The sequence below is a fragment of the Prionailurus bengalensis genome, chromosome E4 (assembly GCF_016509475.1).
Source record: "Prionailurus bengalensis isolate Pbe53 chromosome E4, Fcat_Pben_1.1_paternal_pri, whole genome shotgun sequence".
Taxonomy (NCBI): domain Eukaryota; kingdom Metazoa; phylum Chordata; class Mammalia; order Carnivora; family Felidae; genus Prionailurus; species Prionailurus bengalensis.
In genome coordinates, this window is record NC_057360.1 from 30904007 (window position 1) to 30930665 (window position 26659).

The 26659-nt window shown below is 36.9% G+C and overlaps 1 protein-coding gene across 1 annotated transcript in view; it reads right to left on the reverse strand.

Moving 5' to 3' along the window:
• PPP2R5A (protein phosphatase 2 regulatory subunit B'alpha) overlaps window positions 1-26332 on the reverse strand; it is a 65779-nt gene extending 39447 nt beyond the window's left edge. Inside the window, exon 1 of the mRNA XM_043568384.1 lies at window positions 25457-26332. Coding sequence (XP_043424319.1) covers window positions 25457-25640 — 184 coding nt within the window. The 5' untranslated portion in view covers window positions 25641-26332. The remainder of the gene's footprint in view (window positions 1-25456) is intronic.
• Window positions 26333-26659: the final 327 nt, after the last annotated feature.

Consider the following 26659-nt stretch of genomic DNA (forward strand, 5'->3'; position numbering starts at 1 on the left):
GTGTCTCCCTCTCTCTCTGCCCTTCCCCCGCTCACACTTGCTCTCTCTCTCTCAAAAATAAATGAACATTTAAAAAAATTGTTTAAATACGACTAAAAAAAACCCACAACAGAATATAGCTCTGTGTGTGTGTGTGTGTGTGTGTGTGTGTGTGTGTGTGTGTAAACCCACAATAACAAAGAGAAAGAATGGGCCTTTAGGCAAAAGACTTCAACAAATTTCTGGAAAACTCAAAGTACATGAAAAAGTGGTAACTGACAAAACCAAAAAGCAAGAAGCCACATTCTAGAATAAACAGGGAATTACAGATAAGGTTCCCACAGAACTCTGGATTAGAAATACCTGGTGAAATAGAGGATGGGATTAAGACATGAGCTGAAAATAGGAGATTATATAAATCTGCATGTACTGAACAGTCTACCATCTCAATCCAAAAGTCAGTCAAGCATTCATGCTCCAGGCCAAAAAAAAAAAAAAAAAAAGGGGTGGGCAAAGCAACTCAATTGTCCCAGAGAAAAATTCTAGCTTTTACTAGTTAGTTCCTTGACCAATTACTCTAAACAAAAGCAGGCAGTGAGTGAACCTCCATCCAACTTCTAAAGTGATTTTTTAAAATTCACTAATTTTAATAGAAAATAAAGGATCACCAGACATTCAAGTAAAGCCTTGAAACATGAAAGAAAACTAACTAAACAAAAAAAAGATGCCAAACAATGGGTTAATTTAGCATATCACTTTGAAATTTCAAATGCCCAGGAGAAAAGACTGAACGCTTTCAAATTAAAAAAAAAAAAAAAGTTGGGGTGCCTGGGTGGGTCAGTTGGTTGAGCACCTGACTTCGGTTCAGGTCATGATCTCCAGGTTTGTGAGTTCCAGCCCCGCGATGGGCTCTGCTGACAGCTGGGAGCCTGGAGCCTGTTCTGTTTCCCTCTCTCAGCCCCTCCCTTGCTTACACTGTCTCTCTTTCTCTCTCAAAAATAAATTAAAAAATTTTTTTTAATTAACTCACAAAAGAACCAGAGACAGATATCCAAGATGACGCAAGAAGATAATGGGGCTATATCATTCAAATTCTAATGCCAATCTAGAACTCTGTTAACTAGCCAACAATCAATAAAGTATAAGGATTCAATAAAGGCATTTTCAGATATACAAACACTTGGAAAACTTAGCACCCTCACAACCTTTCTTAAGAAATTACCTGAGGACATGATGCAGCAATAAAGGAAAAAGAGAAAAAATGGAATCCAGGAATAGGGGAAAACAATCCAGAAAAGCAATTAAGTCCTAGAGAGCAACTGAGCCATTCAGAACAGGAGGAATAAAGCCCTATGAGAGTTATGCCTACAGGAAGATCAATAGGATATCATATTGCATGGAAAACTGAAGAAAAACTTAAGAGTATGTTAAAAGTACAAGGAAAGAAAAAGATACACAATGAGAAACTCCAGTTTCTAAATACTAAAAAAAAAAAAACTATATAAGGAAATGTAATTACATTATGTGGCTCTGAAGCCTATATAGTCAACATCATAAGCCTTCACTCACTTTCAACTTTAAGAATTACAATTTACAAAAATCTTAACTGTGGTACAGAAAATGTTACCAACCTTAAAAATGTAATAATGTAAAGATGACTAAGGTTGAGGGTGAAAGAAGAGGAGGAGAAAGTGAGTGGCACCACCTTTCCAACTTCATTTCCCATTATGCCCGCTTTTATATCCCATGTTCCATTTATAATGATACCTGAAGTTTCCTGTTTTACGTGCACTGGTTGGAATGGACTCTACCATTCTCATTCTTCATCCTCTTCAGAAGCAAATAAAGTCAGTGCTTACCTAAACACTAACCAATGAGAAAAAACTTTAGCCAAAGGATTTCAAGTCTACCGGAACCATCAAACACGACTATCTCCCCTGCTATGAGAGAACTAAGATATTTTTGCCTAATACCATTATTTATAAAATTTCCTTTGTTCTAATTTCATGCTTAGCAAGTGTAGTAGTTTTAAATTTTGTCCACAGGGGCGCCTGGGTGGCTCAGTCGGTTGAGCGTCCGACTTTGGCTCAGGTCATGATCTCACAGTCCGTGAGTTCGAGCCCTGCGTCAGGCTCTGTGCTGACAGCTCAGAGCCTGGAGCCTGCTTCGGATTCTGTGTCTCCCTCTCTCTGACCCTCCCCTGTTCATGCTCTGTCTCTCCCTGTCTCAAAAATAAATAAAAACGTTAAAAAAAATTAAAAAAAAATTTTTTGTCCACAAATTATCTAACACCCCTCTCTTCAAAACGTGTTTATTTCTCCTATGAAATGTGGGCTAGACTTAGTCACTTGCTTCTAGGGAACAGTCTCAGTACTGCAGAAGTGAAGCTACGTGACTTCCAACTAAAGGCCATAAAAGTGAGATTATGTGACTTCTATGACTGGTTCTTTCTAAAAAGAATCAGAGTCACAAGAGGTCTCATGTTTCATAGAATAAACTATTTGAGAAAAATAATGCCTATGTAGTTGGGTATATACTCTGGTTGATTACACTAATTCATCTGATATTAGCAAACTTTGTAAAAATTTTTTGAAGATTAAATTAGAATCTTTAAGAAAATGTGGTGAGAAAGTTTTAACTATACTCTTTAGTGTCAGTTTGTAAAACTTATTTAGGAAAACTGTACCACTAAATCATACACAGTACAAATGTAAATTAGCCAAGTTCATGACTTAGTAATAAATGCCAATTTATTAATTTGTGATGGGAAATTATTCCTCCATGTACCATATTAGAATATTCCAGTTATGTGTTCCTTAGGCAGACCTACAGGAGAAGCCAGATCACTATCAGAATGATGTCTGGTGTTTTAATTTTCTATTGCTTAGTAACAAATCATTCCATATTTAGTGGCTTGAAACAATAATTATCTATCACAGTTTTTTTAAGTCAGAGATTCAGACAGAACATAGCAGGGACAACTTATCTCTGTTCCATGAAGTCTAAGGTCTCAGCTAGAAAACTAGAAAACTTAGAGGGAGAAATCTGTGAAAGCTAAATCACTCATATATGTGTTGATAGTTAATTCAGGCTTTTGAATGAAGGTCTAGCAGGGGCTAGTGCCAGAACCACCACATGTGACCTCTCCATGTGGCCTAACCTTCCTCACAATATGTTGACTGGGTTCCCGGGGCAAGTAATTTGAGAGATCTAACAAAAGACAAGAAAGACTTTTATGAAGACAATTACAAAACTTTTATGAAATATATAAAAGAAATAAATAGCAGAGATATAGAATTATTCATGGATGAGAAGACATCTTCCTCAATCTATACAGAGAAAGCATTTTGGATTGTAACATGATGCTGCACTCAATTGACAAGAGTGTTTTGTTGGAACCTGAAGAGTTGCTCTTAAAATTCATCAGGAAAAATGAAGAGCCAAGAATAGCCAAGCTGATATTTAAGATGAAGAAGGGAAGACTAACCTTACTACATACAGTGATTAAAACTACACGACTTGAGACAGGAATAGACAAAAAGACCACTGGAAAAGAAAAAAATAAGGTACCTAGGAACATACTAGGGTACATATACAGAAGATTAATATATAATAGAGTTGGGTTTTTTTAATATCAGTAGTGAATTTTTTAATTTAATAAATTACGGTAGGACCATTGGTTATTCATATGGAAAAAAAAATTAGATCCCTCCTTCACACCATTTATAAAAATTAATTCTTTTAGAGAACTAAAAGACTAAACGTGACTAGGTAAAGTGTGAAACATTTAACTTTATAACCAACTCTGGACTGGCATCCAGAATTCACAAAAGAACATCTATAAATCAATAAGAAAAAGACAAATCTATAGAAAAGAGCACATGAAACATAAATGATCAATAAACATATGAAATGACATTCAACCACACTGGAAAGCAGAAAAATGTTAATAAGTATAAACCATACATATGAATTTACGTGTGAAATACATCACTCCATACCCATTGGATTCAAAAATAACAAAAAGTGTGGGCAACACTGCTGCTTCCAGCAGGCTCGACTTTCCACTGTAACATACTAAAAACTGGAGCAAATATGTGAAATAACTGTTTTCAGATGCTGGAAAACACGCAATATGGGACTGTGATCCTTAAGAGAAGGGAAACAGAGTGAGCCCACAATCACATAAGCTCTCTGTTAGCACTTTCCAGACTGCACCATAGGGAGAAGACTCAAAATAGCAAACAGGCTTGCTGAGCTAAATACAAAGTGGAAATCAGGGCTAATGAAGTGGCTGGAATCTACAGGTTAAAGTACTAGAGAGAAAGGAACTATACAGAGAAGGAATTTCTATTATTCTACTTACATTGAAGTGATGATACAACTTGTTTCTTTTGCTTACATACCAAGTCATTGTTGAATGTAAAAGCTATCCTGGATTCTGGCATGAATCCCACATGATCATGATGTATCATCCTATTTGTATGTTGCTAAATTCAATTTGTAAATATTCTGTATAACATTTTTGCATCTTTGCATTTTGTTGTTGTTGTAATGTCCTTGTCAAGGTTCTTTTTTCTTTTTTCTTTTTTTTAGTTCTCAAGTTAGATAACATACAGTGTAGTCTTGGCTTCAGGAGTAGAATCTAGTGATTCATCACATACATATAACACCCAGTGCTCATCCCAACAGTGCCCTCCTTAATGACCATCACTCATTTACCCCATTTGTCACAGTTCTTAATTACGATTCAATTAAGTAGGTATAAGACTTGTTTAGATTTTTGTTTCTTCTTGTGTCAGTTTCAGAAAGCTGTTTATTTCAAGGGATTTTCCCAATTCCTTTAAGTTTTCAAAAGTATTGGCATGATTATATATTTGAAAGCTATACCTAGATAAAAGAAAGGTACTAATTATTACTACAAAAGAAGCTAAAATTTTAGACTACAGGAAGTTCAACTTCTAGCAAGACAAGGTAAAAGCTCCACAGACCTGCACTCCAGTGAAACAGATGAAAATAATTTTTAAACCTTGAAAGCTTCTGGAAATGGCCCTACGGTAAGCAGCAAATGAGGAAACATCTATCCAAGAATACTTATGAAAATTTATTAAGAACGGCAAGAATGTGTGGTATCTGAACAAAGTGCCTCTCTCGTCTCGGCTTAGCTAAGCAGAAACTCCACTCTGGAGGGAGGCAGCCAAGAACACAAGGACCCCTTTACTACCAGATCTTGATCAGGCAGCTTTCCTTAGGTGAGGAGCATGATGTTGGCATTTCTCACCCTGCCCACAACTACCTATTACTGAGTTTAAGTTCTGGGCCAGTGCAATTGAGAAGAAGGGCTCCCTTCTTTTGCCCAACTTCCACTCATGGACAGAGGCTCTACCCCTGGTGCAGCACCACTGAGAATACTGGGGCTATCATTATCTCAGTCCTAGCCTGTAGGTGCTTCCATGCTGGAAGAGGCAAGCCAAAAAGATCTTAGGCTAATGCTCCTTCTCCACCTTCTGCTCAGCTCCTGAAGTAGGGTGTCATTCAGAGAGAAGCATGCCATTGTCCCTATCCCCAGCTCCAGAGTCCTAACTCAAAAAATTTGCCTGGGGGCTGGGGGGGGGGGTGGGGAGCAAGACATAAAACAGCTGTTATGTCCCTTCCCAAAGGAAATGACTTCTTTTGCAACACAGCATAGAAAAGTTCAAGGTTAGGGGTGTTCTCAAAAACAGTGGGGGTTATAGTGAATGGCAATGGGAAGATTTGTAAATTCACTGAGAAAATAGGCTTTAGCCAGCTAGTAAGCAGAATACCAGGGAAAGAAACAGCTTGGAGGAGCACTCTGGTGTTAGAACAAATATCAGACACTGACCTCAGGAACTATTCCTTCCAAAAAGCCTGAATTTGACTAGATTAGTCAGAAAAAATTACAACAATTTATGCCCCAGAGCATTGTTGAGAACAATTAAACAAGCTGGAAGTCACTGGAATTTAAAGCTGGGGGTGTTGTTAGGAAAACATAAAGAGAGCCCTGTCAAAAGCACCTTCATCTCAGGGTGACTACTGGCATACCTAAAGCTGCATCCTCTAAGGAACAATATTAGACCCAGTCACTAACCAAGTAAGTGACAACAATAAGCTCTGAGGGGGTGGCACAAGTACCCAGTATTGTACTGCTATAATATATTAAATACATTATCTAAAGTGTTCAGTTAACAACAACAAAAAATTTACAAGATACACAAAGAAACAGGAAAGTATGTCCCATATACCAAGGGGAAAAAAGAGAAGGCAATAGAAACTGTCTATGAGAGCAACCAAATGTTGGATTTAAGAGAAAATGACTTCAAAGCAGCCATTATAAATATATTCAAAGAACTAAAGGTAACCATCGCTGAAGTAAAGAAGATATGACAATGTCACATCAAATAAAGGATGTCAATAGAAACAGACTTTACAAAAAAAGAAAAAGAAAGAGAGAAACAAGAAGATTCTGCATTGCCAAGTACAATAACAAAATGAAAAACTCACTAGAAGGACTCAACTGATGTGAACTGGCAGAGGAAAGAATTAGGGAAATTTGAAGATAAATTGATACAGACTATGAAATCTGAATACAGAAAAAGAGGTGAATAAAAATGAACAGAACTTCAGGAACACCTGGGTGGCTCAGTTAGGTGTCTGACTCTTGATTTCGACTCAGGTCATGATCCTATAGTTTGTGAGAATGAGCCCCACATTGTGCTCTGCACTGACAGTACAGAGCCTGCTTGGGACTCTCTCTCCTCTGTCTGTCTCTCCCTCTCTCTGCCCCTCCCCTACTCATGAATGCTCTTTCTCTCTCAAAATAAATTTTAAAAACATTAAAAAAAATGAACAGAACTTCAATCTGTGGGACACCGTGTACCACATGCACATAAAAGGAGAAAAAAGAAAGAAGCAGAAAAAATATTTGAAGAAATCATGACTGAAACTTCCCAAATTTACTGAATAACATTAAGCTGCATATCCAGAAAGCTCAACAACTCTAAGAAGGAAAAATACAAGGGAGATTCACAGATATACCATAAAAGTGCTGAAAGTCAAAGACAAGGAGAAAAATCTTGAAAGCTGCAAAAGAAAAACAACTAGTCACTTACAAGGGCTAACATTAATGGTTAATTTCTCAGTAGAAATAGTAGAGGCTAGAAAACAGCAGAGTAACATATTCAAACTGCTCAAAAAGAACAAACAAAATAACCTGTCACCCCCAAATCCTATATCCAGCAAAGCTATCATTCAAAAATGAAGGCAGGGGCACCTGGGTGGCCCAGTGAGTTAATTGTCATGATCTCATAGGTTCATGAGTTCGAGCCCCACATCAGGTTCTGTGCTGACATCTCAGAGCCTGGAGACTGCTTTGAATTCTGTGTCTTTCTCTCTCTCTGCCCTTCCCCTGCTCATGCACTCTCCCTCTCAAAAATAAACATTAAAGAAAACTTAAAAAAAAAAAAAGGCAAAATAAAGATATTCCCAAATAAACAAAAACTCAGAGGTTACCCAGACTGCCTTACAAGAAACATTAAAGAAATTCCATCAGGCTGAAAGCAAATAACCACAGAAAGTAATTCCAATCCAAAAAGAAACCACAAAGAACTCCAGTAAATTATGTAATTATAAAAGGAAGTATAAATGCATATATTTTCTTTTTTCTCTTAGCTGATTCAAAAAAACCCCAATGTATAAAGTAATATAAATACACATATATATAATATATATATTGTAAATATATAATTAGGTTATTACCATATATAGAAATATAACATATTTGCCAATAACAGCACAAAGGAGATGGGTGGAAGCAAACATGTACTGGGCTAATGAATGAATGATGATAAAGCATTAAGTACAATAAAACACTATTGGGTTTGTAACAATAAATGTAACTGAATAACAACACCATAAAAAGGAGGAAAAGGAAATACACGAATACAGAAGTAATGTTTCCATATCTCACTGGAAATAAGCTAATATAAATCTCAAGTTGATTCCAATAAATATATACATGATAAGCCCAAGGGCATCCACTAAAAATAAACTCAAAAAGATGTGATAAAAAATCATTAAACAAACAAATGCTGCTGTGAAAAATATTCACCTAATACTAAAGAAAACAGTAAAGGAAGAATGTAGAACAAAAAAGGCACGTGACACAGAAAACAAAAAGTAAAATGGCAGACATAAATCCAACTATATCAACAAATAACATTAAATACAAATGGATTAAACAATCCAGTCAAAAGGCAGTGATTTCAAACTGAATTAAAAAAGACCTAATTATATGCTCTTCTCCCCATAACAAGTTACAGATTCAAAGACACAAATAGACTGAAAAGGATGGAAAGTGATATATCATGCAAACACAAGAAAGCTAGAGTGGTATACTGATATCAGATAAACAGATTTTAAAACAAACAAACAAAATTGTATTAGAGATAGAGATCCATTTTATGATGAAAGGGTCAATTCATGACTAAGATGCAACAATTACAAAATATGTGCACTTACTAACAGTTCCAAAATATATAAAGCAAAACTAAAAGAAGTGAAGAAAGAAATGGACAATTCAACAAGAGAGACTTCAAGATCTCATTAAAAAAAAAAAATTTTTTTTTAAATGTTTATTTATTTAGAGAGTGCGCACGAGTGGGAAAAGGGCAGAGAGAGAGGGGAGAGAGAGTGCCAAGCAGGCTCCACACTGTCAGTACAGAGTCCTACACAGGGCTCGAATTCATGAAACCATGATATCATGACCTAAGCCGAAATCAAGAGTCAGATGCCTAACGCAATGTGCCACTCAGGCGCCCCATAATATCTCATTTTTAATAATGGATAGAACAACTAGACACAAGATCAAGGAAATACAAGGCTTACACTATAAATTAACCAGATCTAACAGACTTCTATAGAACACTAAGGAATTTATATTTACTATAGAATTCTCCAGCCAACAACAGCAGAATACATACTCTCAAGTGCACATGGAACAGTCTCCAGGACAGGTCATATGCCAAGTTATAAAACTACCTCAAAAAAAGTAAAAACAGAAATACCACAAAGTATGTCCTCGACCATGGTAGAATGAAATTATAAATCAGTAACAGAAAACAAATTGGGAAAATCACAAATATGCAGAAATTAAACCATACACACTCCTAAATAACTAATGTATCAAAGAAGATACCAAAGGAAAAATCAGAAAATATTTTGAGACAAATGAAAATGAAGACATAACATACTAACACATCTGGGATGTAGCTAAAAAGTATTTAGAAGGGAATTTATACCTGTAAATACCTATAGAAAAACAAATAAAAATCTCAGATCAATAACCTAATTCTTTCAATTTCAAGTGTGCCAGAATAGCCAAAACAATCTTGAAAAAGAACAAAGTAGGAAGACTCAGACTTTTCCATTTCAAAATGTACTACACAAACCAAAAGTAATCAAGACAGTGTGGTACTGATAAAACAATAGAATACAGATCAGTGGAATAGAACTGAAATCCCAAAAATAAAACCATGTGCCAACTGATTTTGAACAAGTTAAACAAGTTTTCAACAAGTTTCCTTATCTAATGGGGAAAATGTATTTTCAACAAATGGTGCTAGGACATCTGAATAGCTACATGCAAAAGAATAAATCTGAACTGTTATATCACATTCCATACAAAACTTGAACTCAAAATGCATCAAAGACCTAAAAATGTAAAGGCTAACATATAACATTCTTAGGAGAAAACATAAAGGTAAACTTAATGACATCAGATTTGGGAAAGATTTTTAGGACACCAAAAGCATGAGGAACAAGAAAAAAAGATAATTTAGGATTTTATCAAAATTAAAACCATCTGCACTTCAAAGGATACCATTAAGAAAGTGAAAAGACAAAGGAACATTACGACTTGATAAAAAGACAACTCAATTAAAAAATGGGCAAAGGGTCTGAAGAGTCATTTCTACAAGGAAGATACACCAAATGGCCAAAAAGCACATTAAAAGATGCTTGACATCTTTAGTCATTAGAGAAATGCAAATCATAACCACAAAAATTTCACACTTCATACCTGTTAGGATGGCTGTATTAAAAACGTCAGAGTAACAAGTGTTGGTGAGGGTATGCAGAGATCATAAACTGGTGGGTAGGAATGTAAAATAGCATGACCATGGTGGAAAACAAGTGTGGCAGTTCCTCAAGCAATTAAACACAAAATTAGATGTGACCCAAAAATTCTACTTCTAGGTATACACCCAAGAGAAATTAAAACATATGCTCACACAAAAACTTGTACACAAATTGTTTACAGCAACATTATTCATAATAACCAAAAGGTGGAAATCCAAATGTCCATCAACTGATGAATGGACAAATAAAATATGGTACTAAAGCCATACAATGGATTATTACTCAGCCATAAGAGGAGTGAAATACTGATACATGCTACCACATGATTGAAAATATTATGTTAGGTGAAAAGAAGCCAGTGATATAAAAGACTTACAAAAGACTATATATGATCCCATTCATATAAAATGTCCAGAACAGGAACAGAAAGTAGAGAGAAGGCAGAGTATAGAGACAGAAAGTAGATCAGTGGCTGCTTAGAGTAGGGGATGAGTGAGGCGAGGAGTAATAGTTAAATGCTATGGCATTTCTTTCTGACATTATGAAAATGTTCTAAAATTGACTGTAGTGATAGTTGTAAATATCTGTACATATACTAAAAGCCATGGGTGAATTGCACGGTATATGAATTATATCTCAATAAAGCTGTTAAAATTTTTAGTTCAGTCCTGGTCTCTAAAATATTTTCATGCTAAATATGCAAAACATCACTGAAAGACAATGAAAGTTTAAAGATCAGCTGTGGTTTAAAGATCAAATGCCACTAACCAATAATCATAAAAATTTCATTCTACCCCAAATGTATATACAACACATGGCTAGAATACCGTTGTTTGGTCTTTATGCCATCTATACTTATTTATACAGAACATGTAAATGAAAACACAAAAACCACATCATAAAATAAGAATTAATAATATTTTATCAACAGAACTACATAGGTTGGTTTTAAGAACAGTTCACTGAATAAAAAAAATAAATCCCATAGGGTAAGATAATTTGTGGAGCTTTCCTGTGTAATGTAGATTTGATCACTGTCTCAAATCATGTTACCAGAAAATATAGTTTATATTTATTTCTCTTAAGACCTCAAATATCAAGTAGAATAGTGAAATTTCAATATTCATTATCAAAAACCTTCCTTTTCTTGCCCATTTTCATAAAAATGTAATAAACTAAACTTCTTAGGGACAACCAAATTATTTCAAGTTGTTGATTGTTAATCTATTTTACCTTTAAGAACAAATAGTTTTAAGTATCAAGTATCATAATCTGTAACAGAAGTTTTATAGGTATAATTTTCCTTAAAGGAAAAATGGATCATATTTCCAATTAGTGCTGCTCACATTTTAGAAATCTAAAGTAGGATCTCATATAGGATTCATGCTACAAATTATAGAACAAGCACTGTATCATAGCAACCCAGCAATACCACTACAGTGACACGCTGAGGATGCAATCCAAGATTCTAATTTAAGAAACTGGCACAGAATATAGGACATGTAGCTTTTTTTGGCAATACTCCTAGAACATTAATAACTGAGACTCTAAATTCAGCTTTTATTTGAAACTTTAGAGGATCAAACTATTATAAAGGAACAATAGAAACATTTATTAACAAATGAGTCACAGCATTGCAAATAGGACTTAGTTTAGGACCTAGGATTTCACTAAAATTGAAAATGGCCGGAAAAAAATGGAGGCATCACCTTTTAGGAAATTTGAATACATGAACCCTACCAATTTGAAAATGAATCCTAATATACAAATATTACTTTAATAAAACCACTGGACTACTAAAACTTTAAAGAACATAAATATTTCTATGATTTACTCGTTACTATTCAAAGGTGAATGTATCCACAATCATTGCATTATAGAAGGATAAAAATACACTGTTTGATTTTTATCTCAAAAAAATTAACTTTTGTTATCTTTTGTCTTCAAAAACAACTTCTGATAAAGTAGAAAAGAACAAGAAATGAAGATGAGCCAATATGGGGCATTTCTTAGAATATAGAAATATGGAATTTTAGAAAGCTGAATACTGAAAAGCAGACTCCTGAGAGAGTATGTGAATATACGTCATTTCATTGCGCTTCCCAGATATTGCAGTTTTTACAAACTGAAGGTCTGTGGCAACCCTGCATTGAGCAAGTCTATTGGCACCATTTTTCTAACCGCATTTGCTCATTTTGTATCTGTGTCATGTTTTGGTAATTCTTAGAATATTTCAAACTTTTTCATTATTTTATGTTATGGTGACTTACAATCAGTGATTATGACTCACTGAAAGCTGATGATTAGCATTTTTTTTTAGCAATAAAGTATTTTCAAATTAAGGTACATACTTTTTAGCCATAATGCAATTGCACACTTAAAAGAATACAGTACGGGGGCGCCTGGGTGGCGCAGTCGGTTAAGCGTCCGACTTCAGCCAGGTCACGATCTCGCGGTCTGTGAGTTCGAGCCCCGCGTCGGGCTCTGGGCTGATGGCTCAGAGCCTGGAACCTGCTTCCGATTCTGTGTCTCCCTCTCTCTGCCCCTCCCCCGTTCATGCTCTGTCTCTCTCTGTCCCAAAAAAATAAATGTTGAAAAAAAAAAAATTTAAAAAAAAAAAAAAAAGAATACAGTACGGTGTTAATACAACTTTTATATGTGCTGGGAAATAAAAAAATTCATTTCACTCACTTTATTGTAATATTTACTTTATTGTGGTGGAACCAAACCTGCAAACCTGCAATATGAATATGCAATATGAATATGAATATGAAACCTGCAATTTGAAATGTGCCTATAAATGGAATATCCGTGTCATGGGCTTAATTCAATTTGTTTTTTGGTTGTTGTTTTTTTCTGTGATAAATTTTGAAACATTGTTTTTGCTTAATTCAATTTGAATATAAAACCTGTTATTCATTAAATAAAACAGGTTTTTAGAAGCATTTTGTTTTTCATTTGGAATTTTGGGGGGACGAGAAGTATTAAACAGATCTTCATAGATCAATGCCTCTATAGTTATTTTCAGTTTTCATGGCTGTAATGAGGTTCCATCTGGCAGCTACTCCTCCCTGTAACTCCTAAGAAACACCTGCTACCCGTGTTAAGGAAAAGGATTACTGACTTAACAAGGCTGTTCAAATCTCAAAAACAGGCCCTAAGGTCTACAAACACCCCACCACCAGGCCATAGATGGGCTTCAGGGTTGTGGTGGTGGTGGTGGTGAATCCAAGAACCCTAAAATTATACATACAATATCGTATATGATATTTTCTGAGAAGATGATGCATTTCTTTAATCAGGTTTTCAAAGAGATCCATGTATAACCTCCCTAAAATTAAATACCAGTGGTCTTAGAAATTATTTCCTCTCCTTTTTATACAAGGAATTTTTCTAGGTCTAAAGTGATTTGATCTAGTATTTCCAGAAATAAAAAACTTTATTCAGAAACAAATCTAAATTAATTTTAGAGGCGCCTGGATGGCTCAGTAGGTGAAGCATCCAATTTCTGATCTCAGCTAGGTCTTGATCTCAGGGTGGGTGAGTTCAAGCCCCATACTGAGCTCCATGCTGGGGATTAAGCCTACTGAAAAATAATAATAAAAATGAAAAATTAATTTTACTGTTTTCCTTTCAGAAGTATGCTATTTATAATATCCAGTTAAAGTAAAAATGGGTTACAGAATAGCATACATTATGTGATACCACTTAATGGGAAAATATGAGAATGATTTTCAAAATTTTAAGAGGTGTTTCCTCTGGGGATTTTTATTTTCTACCTTTGTAAGATTCTTTTTTGACTTAAATTTAACAGTCTATCAGTTTTTATAAAAATCATAAAGACACAGAGTAGTTAAGAATATGACATTTCTTATTGCACAGTCCTTAAGTGAGTTTATTTTAGAAAACCATGAAAACTGAAACTCACTCATGACTCACAGCAAGTATTGTATCCTAAAATAGTCATTCCTATTCCACGGGAGAAGCTACTTATCCAGACTTAAAAAAAAAGAAAGAAAGAAAAAAAAGAAAAAAAAAAGCAGTTCTCAAAATATCAAAATATGTTATGTGTAAGGTCATCCATGTAGTCCAAATTAAAAACAGGATATCAAAATATATGAAATACCAAAATCAGTGCCTGGTTACCTGGTAGCTAGGTAAAAGCAGGGTTACTTTTAAGTTTCCTACATGAATGACAGAAATTTCCTATGAAAGAAAAACGACTATTAAAACTAAATGCACCTTAAAAGCATTTCATTGATACATTTACTACTTTATTTCCACTCTGGATTCAAATTTAGGCTGTTCATACACTGGGACAAACGTATGTGGACAAAAGAGATGACATCGTCTAATTTGTTTTCCTGGAGCATTTACAGGAGAATAAAATCAGTAAAGTGACAGATGAATTAGCCCAACTGATTTTTATATCCAAGACTTAGCGGTTTTGCTCAATTTATTTCCTCTCTCAAATTGGGAAATAATGATCAGAAAGATTATGCTAATGTGGCTGCAAATACAAGTTTTCAAAACTGTGTCTACATAGCTTAAAGGGAGAGTGAAATATACATAGCATTTCCAAAAGAGAGGCAAAAATAAGTAGACAGGCTGATTGGTTCTTGATATTTCAAAATAACTCCTCAAAGCTGCTAAATTATAGATTTTAACCTTAACTTCATATTATAAATCTAGCTCGGACAAAAGTGCTGAGTGATTAAAAGTTCCTTCATCTTATTTCTCAGCACACATTCATAAAAAAAATGTTCTCCAATAAAAATTTTTACATTACTTTAAAAAGGGAGGAATGGTGCTAAAAGGGAGACTCCAAAGAGTATCAATGAAGTATTTCTATATCAGAAGAATTTAAGAAATAAAAATCCTCTGCTTTGAAGATTCTTAGAAAAAACTATGTTCACTACTGGTCTATCTGCCCAGGACCTAAAAGAAATCAGTCTTCACAAGGCTCAATTACTATTATTTTTCCTTTGCACTGTTAGAAAATAAGGTGTTAATTTTGCTTTAGTGCAGGCAATACACATTTTCAGTTTAATATTATAGAGGAAGAATCAATAACCAACTGAAAAGATACTGAGCTATAAATGACTTGCACAAAAATATAGCCTACCTGTTTTGTTTTCTTCATCAACAAAATGCTAAATTTAGTGCTATATGTAAACACTATGGGACTTGGTTATCGATCATTATAAAACTGTCAATCACTGCATGACACAAAATGGTGTTTTTCTTTAAGTCAATTTAATAGTTTTTGCTTCATTATCTCATTCAATAAATAATAAAATCAAGAACTGACTACCTAATTGCTGGGGAAGAAGATACGTATCTCAGGTCTTGGAGCACTTTACTTACAGTCTAAAGGCAGAAAACAGGCAGTAAGTAATTCTAACCTCACTCATGCACTTGTCCCGACATATTTTGTGATCTCCCTCACACATATACCATCTGGCGTACACAGACATTCCACTGAAAAGTGAGTAGATAATCCTTGTTTGGCCAGAAGACCAAGTAGCCAACATTTCAAACTATAACCATTTTCTAACAGGCAAACTTGAAAATCTTGTAATTAATGTTTAGAAGTCATAGAAATTACCAAATGAGCACTCCGTGATTCACACTTCCAAAAGAATATCTCAAAATGTCAAATTTCAAAATACAACTCTAGGTTTTCCATCTAGATTATCCCATCTATCTAAGATACATCTTAAATACACCTCTTTCTCTCCATTTCAGCTGCTACCACCCCTAGCCCAAGCCACGCCATGTCTCCCCTTGCCCAGTAAAATAACCTCCTAACTAGTCCTCCTTATAAAAATCTTGTTCTGATACAATATCCATTCTGCACCCAAAAGCTAGTGATATATTTTTTCTAACTGTCAGGCTTCCTGAAAGAGAAGTCCTACTTACTGACTTGACTTTAACAATTTCCATTAATTCCTCACTTTACAGAAATTTCAAGTCTATCAACCTCTGAAACGCCTCTCAAGTCACCAATGTTACTCAGATTACTAAACCCATGGAAACTTTTCAGCTCTTACTTGACTTGTCAATAGCTCTTTTCAATGTTACTAGTTCCCCACCCCCATTTTTAAAGATTCTCATCACTTGAATGACTTGTTTCTACCCTTACCTGTCTTCCTTTGCCTCCACTTAAGCTATCTCTCTTGCCTTGAGATTACCCCCTTTCCTTTGATCATCATCTAAATAATGGTATTCCTTGACCTCTTCTCTTTCTACACATTTTCAGTGGTTGCTTCTACTTAAATCATTTCAAATGCCACCTTTAACCTAAAGACTCCCAGGGCGCCTAGGTGGCTTAGCCTTAGACTCTTGGCTTCGCCTCAGGTCCATGATCTCACGGTTTCTTGAGTTTTGAGTCCTGCGCTGGGCTCTGTGCTGACTGTGCAGAGCCTGCTTGGGATTCTCTCTCTGCCTCTCCCCCACTCATGCTGTCTCTCTCTCAAAATAAATAAATAAACTTAAAAAAAAATCTTAATCTAAAGACTCCCAAATTGTTATCTCTAGCATAGGTCTATTTAGCTCTGGAACCAAATATCTAACTTCCTACTAGACAGCTTCAATTTGATTTCCCACAGGCATTTCAACCTGTCCAACAAAAAAACCATTGCCCTCTCCCAAATCTGATCTTCCTCTTTCTCCCTTTCAGTATATTGCTATCGTGCCTCTAGCTGCCCAAATTAGAAACGTATCATCATCGGTTCTTCCCTCTCACCAAATCCAGCCTTAGACGTGGCCACCTTCATCTATTGTCTGGATTACTGTGCCAGCATCCTCACTAGTGTTCCTTACACCCATCTCTCTTATACCCATTACTCTTCATGCTTCTTTCAGACGAGTAAATGCAATACATGGCATTTAGACTATGATCTAGACCCTAACTGTTGCTCCAGTGTCTTCTCTAATCAGTTCCCTATTACAACACTCTTCATCACAGCCACATAGACTGCTGGCAGTTCCCCAAATAGGCTATGCTCATTCACCCCTGAGGCTGCATATATTGGCCTTTAGGTGGACCTCTTGGACCCCATCTCTCTTGGCTGAACAAGAAGATCATTTAGGTCTCAGTGTACCTGTCACTTTCTCTAGGAAACTCTCCCTGATCTCTCTCCTTACATACCAAAACTGGACTGGGTCCCCCTTACACCACTACCCTAGCCACTTACTGCTTACTCTTACTTCAAAACTTATGATAGTAGTTGAAGCTGCCTGCTTACATGTCTATATTCCCAACCAAACTACAATTTCCTAAAGACATTTAATTAAAAAAAAAAAAAGTAAAGTATGTATCTAGTTTTAACAGCAGGTAAACGAGATCTTTTTCCTCTGGCCAATTAAAAGAAGAACGGTACTGTAAGTTTTTTTCTTTTAAAGCAGATACATATTCCTACAGAAATCATATCTTATTTTACTTATGGCTTCAGCAGGTGTTATTATAAAAGTCTGGTTGAAACACTCGGTTTTGCTAATCAAAATTCAGAGTTTACAACAAAAACTGTTCCGTCTTTTTCACTTTATTGATTTAAAGGCATGGGATTAACAATATGTTCAAATAATCTTTAACTTCTGATAATAGCTATAATTCTAGATTTCTTTTACCAATTGAGTGTGAAACAGGCAAAACTAATTAAAAGAGAAAATGTTGAGAAAATTTTGAAAAGAGAAAATTTTGAAGCCATATTTAAGATTTGATACTCCTGAATTACAAAGTAAGTCCAGTCATTAAAAAATTCCTGTTTCAGACATTTATCCTCTTTTTAGGTATGTCCATACAGTGTATTCATTAACTAAACAAAATCAAGAAAGCCTCTAGGAGCTTAAAAACCCCATGTTTCCTCCCTACATTAAAGAAAGCTTCTCTAAGGAAATGACAAGATAGCTATTTATTTTGAAAAAAAGCAGAATTGATTCCCAGTGGTGGCTAAACTACAATGACTTCTGAGGTCCCATTCAGAACCTGAAGGCTCAACTAGACATAACATCATGGTCAGGTTATAGTAGATGCAATTAGCATCACCATTCCAGTAGGAGGAGTGTGTTCCCAAGAAATCCCTTGCCATCGGTGTCCAAGTTACAAACAGGTTCTCTGAATTTCATCATGTGAGCCTATCATATTCAGCAAATTACTCCCCCACAAAATCATAATATACTTCTTTAGGATTTCTGATCAAAACTGCAAGATTTCTAAAATTCACCAGCACTCACTCAAAAAGCCCACATAAACAAACTCCTTGAGGGAAGAGTTCAAAAGATATACTTAAAAAGTAGGTTTGAACCTGCTTATTAGTCAATATCCTGCCCAGACAAGTAGAGTTTATTTTGCATAAACCTATTCTGTCATGTAAAACTCTTTCAGCAAAGCATTTACATTCCTCATTACACAGTAATGCATTAAAAGTAATTATATATTTAAAATCTGTTCCTTTCATCTCCTTCAAGGACATCCTTAGAAAGACTGCAACTCAAATTTAGAAATTACTGCAAACTAATTACTTGAATTTATACAATGTTTGTATATACATGTTCACGTCTGAGAGTCAACCCAGTACTACTGTTCCACATAAACCTTCCATAACATCTTTCCTAGCAAGAAATCTATCAATAATGTTTCATGCCCCTTATACCAGTCATTTGCAAAGCACAAAATACAAAAACAATCTTTTGTTTTAAACTTACATTTACTATCATGGTATCAAAAGCCCAGAATTTTTTGCTTAAAAACTTGGCACCAGATTTAGACACAAACATATTAAAATAAAAAGCAAAACAGAAGAGAACCAATCTACTGATAGCATCAAACATCAGTGAACAAACAACACTGAAAGAAGCAGTCAATAACTGGGTCGGGGGAGGAGCGTTAAGAGGGGAGAGTCAACAGACAACCAACAGGTAATTTCTTTGACAAAACATTCATTATAACTACATAACTACAATTACTATACACACAATACTGTATTTGGTACCACAACAGGATATGAAAACACAGACGACTTCTGCTTTCAAAAGCATTTTACCATTCTGGAGACAGAATATCATTCCATAACAACTAAACACTGACTCAAAACAACAAATACAAGTCTTACTCAAATTGAATAGCAGAAAGGTCAAAGACAAAATAGGGATATGAAATAAAGTGGTACCAGGTCCTTGCTGCTCTACCTTCAACAAAAAGCTGTAGTTTAGATCAAGAGGACAAGAAGTAAAAATACTGTGCAAAAAAAAATTTCTTGTTGCTGAATACATACAAGACATAACCCAAAATAGTTCAAGTTAAGTTCAAAAATAGCTCACTTGTTTACTACCTACTATTCAACATATACACTAGAATCTTAGTTTTAAATCTTAAAGAAGCAGAACAATGCTTTTAGTGTATGGCAAATATCAGTTGTACATGCCAGAGCGGTTGGAATCATCATGTTACCCTGAACGATGGGATTAAAACTAGGGAAACCTCTAAGATATTTCTCACTTTCATTTTATTCAGCCACAGCTCCAAAATCAGAGAAAAGAAAAACAGACCACCTAATATAGAATGGCAATAGTTAATTTTTAATTATGGTAACTACAGAAAAATCCTATAGAATCATCTCATACCTAAAACTCCAGAATCTAACATCTCTTCAGGAAAGCAGCTGATCAGCCACAGGGGGCAGCAAAGTTAAGAGAGTGAAAAGTAAATAGCAGGAGGTGAACTGAGGGCAGGAAATGTAAATAGGCTGGGTAATGAGCCATGAGTATCAGAGAGAAAAGGACAAAGTCTCAATTAATGAATTAAATCAATAGACAGATAAAGCTAAATTAGTGATCTCAACCCTGGCTGCACATTAGAATCACCCTGGGAGCTTTTAAAAATACAAATGCCTGGGTCCTACCTTAGGCCAATTAATTTAGAATCTCTTAGAGGGTGGGCCTAGGCACTGATATTTTTTTAAAGCTCTGTAAGTTTACAGCCAGGGTTGAGATCCAGAGTGCTAAATATAAAAATAAAAACAAGCTAGTCTCATTACCAGCTTTTTGTAATTTAAAAAGTTAAATTTCAAAAATAAAGCACAAAAATCTATTTCCCAAATGTATCATTGTTTATAATTTGTCTCTGTCATCCAAAGAGGGACTAATTCATCTCTGTGATTTTATCAAGGGAAAATGTTATTCTTACAAATAAAAATGATTAAACTGAAGTTCAAAGGGGTTAAACAACTAGCCCAAAGCAACTGTGAGTCATCAATGATGCAGAAAGACAACTAGTCTACTATTTACAGGATAGTGCGCTATCCCAATGATCACACTATTTTAACTAAATACATTTTACTGGATTATCACTTTATTCAATTAGACACTTCATAAAATAACCCAAAATTCAATTAAGAATCAGAGTAGGTAATAAATTTGGGGGGAAAAGGAATTTGACCCTAAATAGGAATTCTGAAGATGTTAAATTAGACTTAATTGGAGAATTAAGTCTATATAATTTCACATGAAAGACAGCAATGGATACCAGATTATCAATTTCTCTAAGCATATCCTTAAAAACTTTTTTAATTAAAAAATAAGTCTTCCAGAAGATACAGCATTATTTTCAGAAAACAGTCCTAAAATGACAAAAATGTCATATGCCTTTGCAAACAAACACTTCTCTTGATACATTCAGATGAATTTCAACTCTCCTTTAGGGCCAACCCAACTATAAAAAGGGGTTTTGGGTTTAGAGAAAATTATATTAACTTTGAGAAGACCTTTAAACATTAAAAAGAGTTAATAATGTCTCCCCCACAAGAAAGTTAAGGTAGTTATAAAACTTCAGATCATGTCAGTGTTCTTGTTCCAGTTACCCTAAAAGACCACATACCTCAAGGGGAAAAAATTTCTTTCCCTAAAGGTAAGCAAGGCACTTCAAATCAGCATCACTGTTACTGGCCTGGATACCTCCAGTGGGACCCAGTTTCTAAGAATATACCAACAAAGAATCTGAGTGATAACTTAGGAAGTTCTTCACTTAAATCTCAAAGCCAGTTTCATTCTGTTCTTTGCTATTTACTGCTTCCTGTAGGAGAAATGCACATCTATACAATTCTACTGGTTAATGAATTCAGTGTCTTTGCCTGGTAAAAATCTTGTAGCTACGCTTTTAATATTTTAAACAGTTTAATTCGACCCTATTTCCACCTCTACACCAATGCTGAAAAATGATATAGCTTCATCTTACTTCACATAAATCATATCTGCAAACTGATTATAAATAAAATCAAACTTTAAGTCCCCAGAAAAGTTTACTATTTATGTGAATCTTTCATTTAAAAAATATTTTTAGGGGCGCCTGGGTGGCTCAGTTGGTTAAGCGGTTGACTTAGGCTCAGGGATCATGATCTTGCAGTTTGTGAGTTTGAGCCCCGCATTGGGCTCTGTGCTGACAGCTCAGAGCCTGGAGCCTGCTTCAGATTTGTGTCTCCCTCTCTCTCTGCCCTTCCCCTGCTCACGCCCTGTCTCTCAAAAATTAATAAACGCTAAAAAAAATTTTTTTAACAAAATAAAACATATTTTTAATCTGGATTTTCAAATATCAAAGACAATGGGAGTTAACATTCTTTGCCTATTTTTAGACATTTTAATTACATTATTTCACTTATTCCCTACAATCCTGGGGAGAGAGAAGGTATTATCCCCATTTTACAGATAAGGAAAATAACTCAGAAAGATTAAAAATTTACCTTTGACCCTGGACTGCCCCAATGACCCACCTCTATCATACTAGTTCAAATTTTTATAAAATAGGTTAACAGCATAAATACTGAAATCCTTTGACCTGAGTACCGGTATCAGTTGTAACACCAGATAAATAATCACAGGCCTGAAATTAGCTGCATAAGCCTCAACTTTTCTTGTCAATAAAATGTGAATAATACTGGTTTTGCACAGAGCTGCTGAGATGACCTGATGAAATATGTTTGTAAAAATACACTGAGCTATGGCTTGTCACGCAACAGCATTTCTTTAGTAAGTGTGAAAAAGCAAGGGATGTCAGGGATTAGGAGTTATACATCTTTGGACTGTTTCACTAATTATACACAATACTGTTTTTATAATTACAGAAATAAAGCAAAGTATGAAACAATTTGTAAATGCTAAGGGTTATATAAATGTCAGGCAACTACTACTTTACCAGTAAACAAATTCTTCCAGAGACAAAACAGGTTAAAATAAGCTGAAAAACTTCCTATTGTGAGTAACATATTCTTTCAAGGTTAGAAGTTTCCTAACTTGGTTACTAAAGGAAAAGTCTAAGGTAGAAAAATTAAGTCCTATACGAACTTAAATTTAAAAACAAAAAAATTGATTCATGAAATGCTACTTTTATTTCTAGTACCTAGTTCTCAGGGGGAACTTACACAATTAACATAAGAAAATTCAAAAGTGTTTTGAAAAAAAAAATGTTTATTTAAATTTATTTAAGTTTATTTAAATTTAAGAAAATTTATTTATTTTTGAGAGACAGAGTGAGACAGAGTGTGAGCAGGGGAGGGGCAGAGAGAGAGGGAGACACAGAATCAGAAGCAGGCTCCAGGCTCCGAGCTGTCAGCATAGAGCCAGATGCAGGGCTTGAACCCACCAGCCGTGATATCATGACCTGAGCTGAAGTCGGACGCTTAACCGACTGAGCCACAGTTTCTCTTTTTCAAAAAATCCTTTTAACAAGGCTTTTTTATTAAACATGTTCTATAACAAAACAGAGTTTTCTCTTAACATTTTCCCCCTTAAAATCCTGCAACCTACTTACTAAATGATTTTGCACAAATAAACTTCTTATGGATGAAAAAGTTGGGTTATTTTGCTAATCCTTACCCATAGTATGCTTTGAGGAAAATAGCTGGCACCTTTCCAGTTTAGATCCATGTGGACAAAGTGTAACATAAGCAGGTTAGTATAAACACTTGAAAGATCTCGGTTGTCCACAAATATCTGAATCTCTCCACAGGAAGATTATATTTCGGAGCAGAAAGAAAAATTCTCTTTCATACACATACTAAAGGGCTTTCCATTGGTTTTTGTTAAGACCACAAATGGAAAAAACTACTACAGAAAAAGCACACAACTCTGTAGTATCAAGTACACTGCCAAAGTACCATGTGAAGCAACTGAATTTTTTAAAAAAGCACTTTTCACGCATTCTGGCATCTGGAGTAAAAGTAGCTATTATTAGTGGGTAATCCAAGGAAGGGTCTTATTTCACAATTAAATGTGCATAAATTTATCTTGAATACCTAACTTTCCTTTTAAAGAACACTATATTTTCATGTTAAATATACAGTTGTTATCTAAAGTTCTAATTTTATTTTTTCTCTGCTAGTGACAAAATACTATAAATAAAACATTCAATGGCACCTTCAACTTGTTGAACTATGTACATATAACTTAGAGGATTACTGACTCTGCATATTTTTGCCAAGCTTTTAAAAACTGTATTAAAAGTGTATTAAAACTGCACTTCCTAGCTTGTTCTACTATGTTAAATATGTAATTATTTTTATTACATAGAAGTATTATATTAATAAAGATAACACTAAGGATCCACAATACCTTACTAAAAACCAAATTTATTAAGTATGAATAATGCTAGCAGTAAACCTTCAACCTATAAAAAATAACTTGACAATTTAATGGAAAAAAATCAACGATAAAAAATGTTTTAACTTTCACAGCATTTGATTTTTATATCACTGCTTTAATTTTTACACTTTAAAATCCATGAACAGCAATACAATGTCCTAAGAGGTAAGATGATATTCTTTTATAGCTATGACAACACTCAAGAATTAAAATCTTGGTAATGCCTACCATTGTGGTTTACCATTGACTATGATGTGTAAATTTTAACAATTTTTTCATGCTAAAGAACAAATGATAAATGCAGCAACACAAGCTACACATATCATAAATGAAACCTTCTTTCAAAAGCCAGTTTGATTCTGGTTGTGGAATGTTCTTGATTTAGAAGAACCTTAGAGACGGGGCAGTATAGGGTCTGAATGGAGTTCCAGATCTACTGTAGGTCAACTGTGATTTGATCTGGGGTTTTCTTTAGACTCTCAGCCAAACTAAGGCTGGATTCATAGGTCCGAAGACAAAGCAGAACCAGATTATCCTTGAAGGAGATGAAATGGATTGAAAAATCTGAACATTTATCTATTTTAGTATGAATCTTTATCTTCCAGATCTTGCAAAGCAGATTATCTAGATTTGTATCAGGTTTCTTTTTATAAGAATTGTTTTAAATGTCTAGGAGCATTATCATCTTATTCCCAGTTTCTAGCTCGTAAAAAGTGAAGACATTAAAATTATAAAATTAAAAGAGTAACGCACAAACAATAAACTAGACCACCAGGAAACACTTTATTAAATATCCTTTAAATGTAGTAGTAAAAGTGAGCCAAAAGAAGTGCCAAGTTCTCCTGTAAAGCATTAGGCACGGATACGAATTTGAACTACTGTACAAACCTACAAACCTACTGTAGATTCCTCCCTGGAATCCCTGCTTCGCGAACCAAGTTCCCATTCCATTGCAAAGCAACATTCACTCTTTTATACTTCTCCAAATTTACCGCGTGTATCTTCTTAGGCAATAAAGTATTTTAAGTCTTTCTATACTTTGAGTTAACGATACCATCTAAACCTAACGACCCAGTAAATAAGACACTACACTAGTCAGATTTTTAGGCTTGTTCTTATAAATACATCTGAAGACCAGCTAACTCCTGACCGTTGTTTGCATTACGACTGCCTAGAGATCCCGGTCAGCTTGACTCTTAGGAAAGATCAATGGGAAGGGGAGGTGAGGAGAGGGTGGGAGCAGAAACTTGGTAAATGGAAAAGTAAAGAAGTAGTTAAAAGTCTCTGAAAAGCGGAGGAGGGTCTCCGAGAGACTACAGGTCGGAAGGCAGGGCAGGCTGCTGAAGCCACGAGGGGAAGGACAAGCCCGGAGGGAAGAGTGAAGAACTACCTCGCGGGACGCAGGAGGAGAGTTGCAATCGCAAGGGCAGGTGAGCGAGCGCGCAGGTGGGGAGGAGGGTTGGCAGCCTCTAGGGAAGGGAAGAGTTCAGGTGAATCAGGGAGAAGTGGCAAGACTCTGAACACCAAACCTGTTTGAATCGAGCGGGGTTCGGGGGAGGCAACAGTGGAAACACGGCTCACACTACGAGCCCCACCGGCGCAGAAGGAAACCCCAGGAGGAAATGGCTCTAACGGCGCGGGGGCGAGCCCCTGCGCTCCCTCCCGGGGCTGCACCCTCCGAGGTTACCTTTGAGCTGGGGCAAGGGGTGCAGCTCCGCCTGGCTGCCCTGGCTGCGGAACTGCGACGAGCCCTGGGAGCGCTTCTGCCTCTGCGCCTTGCGCACCGATTTCCGGGTGAAGCCGTCCACTTTCTCCGAGGCCGAGATGGCGGCGGCGTTGGCAGCCCCCGCCGGCGGCGACGACGACGACATCGCCGCGGCCCTGGCGCTTGGCAGCTCCGGCTGCTGCAAGCACGGAACGGGCAGCGGCAGGAGGAGGAGGCGGGGGAGAGGCGCGGAGAGCTCGCGCCCCTCCGCCCCGTCCCCCCCGGCCGCGCCGCCCTCCCGCTCCGGGGCGCCGCCGAGCTTCTCCCCGCCGCTGCCGCCTCACGGCCACATCTCAGTGCCGGGGGTTCCTGGTCCCCGCCGCGCGGCCACCTCCCGGGGCTGACGGAGGCAAGGGCGGGGGCGGAGGGGGGTGAAGAAGTTGTTGACTTCGGGCGCGGAGGGCGGGTGGAAGAGAGCCTGAAGTTTGGACAACTGAGGCGAGGGCGCGGGGGTGCGGACGCCGAGCGCGCCTCTCTGCTCTTCAGCCCAGTTCGCCAGCCGGCCGGCTGGCCCCTCAGTGGCCGCTGCCAGCGCAGCCAGCCCTGCCTGGAGCCTCCTCCCGAGGCGCTGCCATCGCGGGTCCCCTCCGAGCCGCCTCCGCTGCGCCCGCTCTTCCCTGTCAGCGCCGGACCCTCATCTCCCGGGGCGGTGACCCGCCGCCCCGGCTCTGGGCGCGCACACACTCGCTTCTCAAGGCTCGGAGCTGTCCAAGCCCCCTCCCCCACGCGCCCTTCCGCCGCCCACGGAGAACCCCCAGCGAGCGACCGCTACAACTTGAGAAGGTGGAGGGTGCACGCAGGGGTTGGGGGGGGAATGTGTGTGCGTGTGCGCGCGCGCTAGGGCGCGCGGCCCGGAGGAGGGGCCTTGCGGGGGGTGGGGAAGGAGGAGATTGACTGACAACTTCCGCAGGGTCCCACCAGCCTCTCGGACGTTCGGGAGGGAGTAGGGGGTGGGAAAACATGCCAGCTCCCTCAGCCAATCGCAGGGCTAAGCGGCAGGAAAGGAGTGAGGCGTGGCCTCCCTCCTCTCTCGTTAAGCTGAGAGGTTAGGCAGAGAAATGGGGCGTGGTTGTGTGACGGACTTCTGCTACAACCAATCATAAGTGAAGACGGCAAGCCATGCGC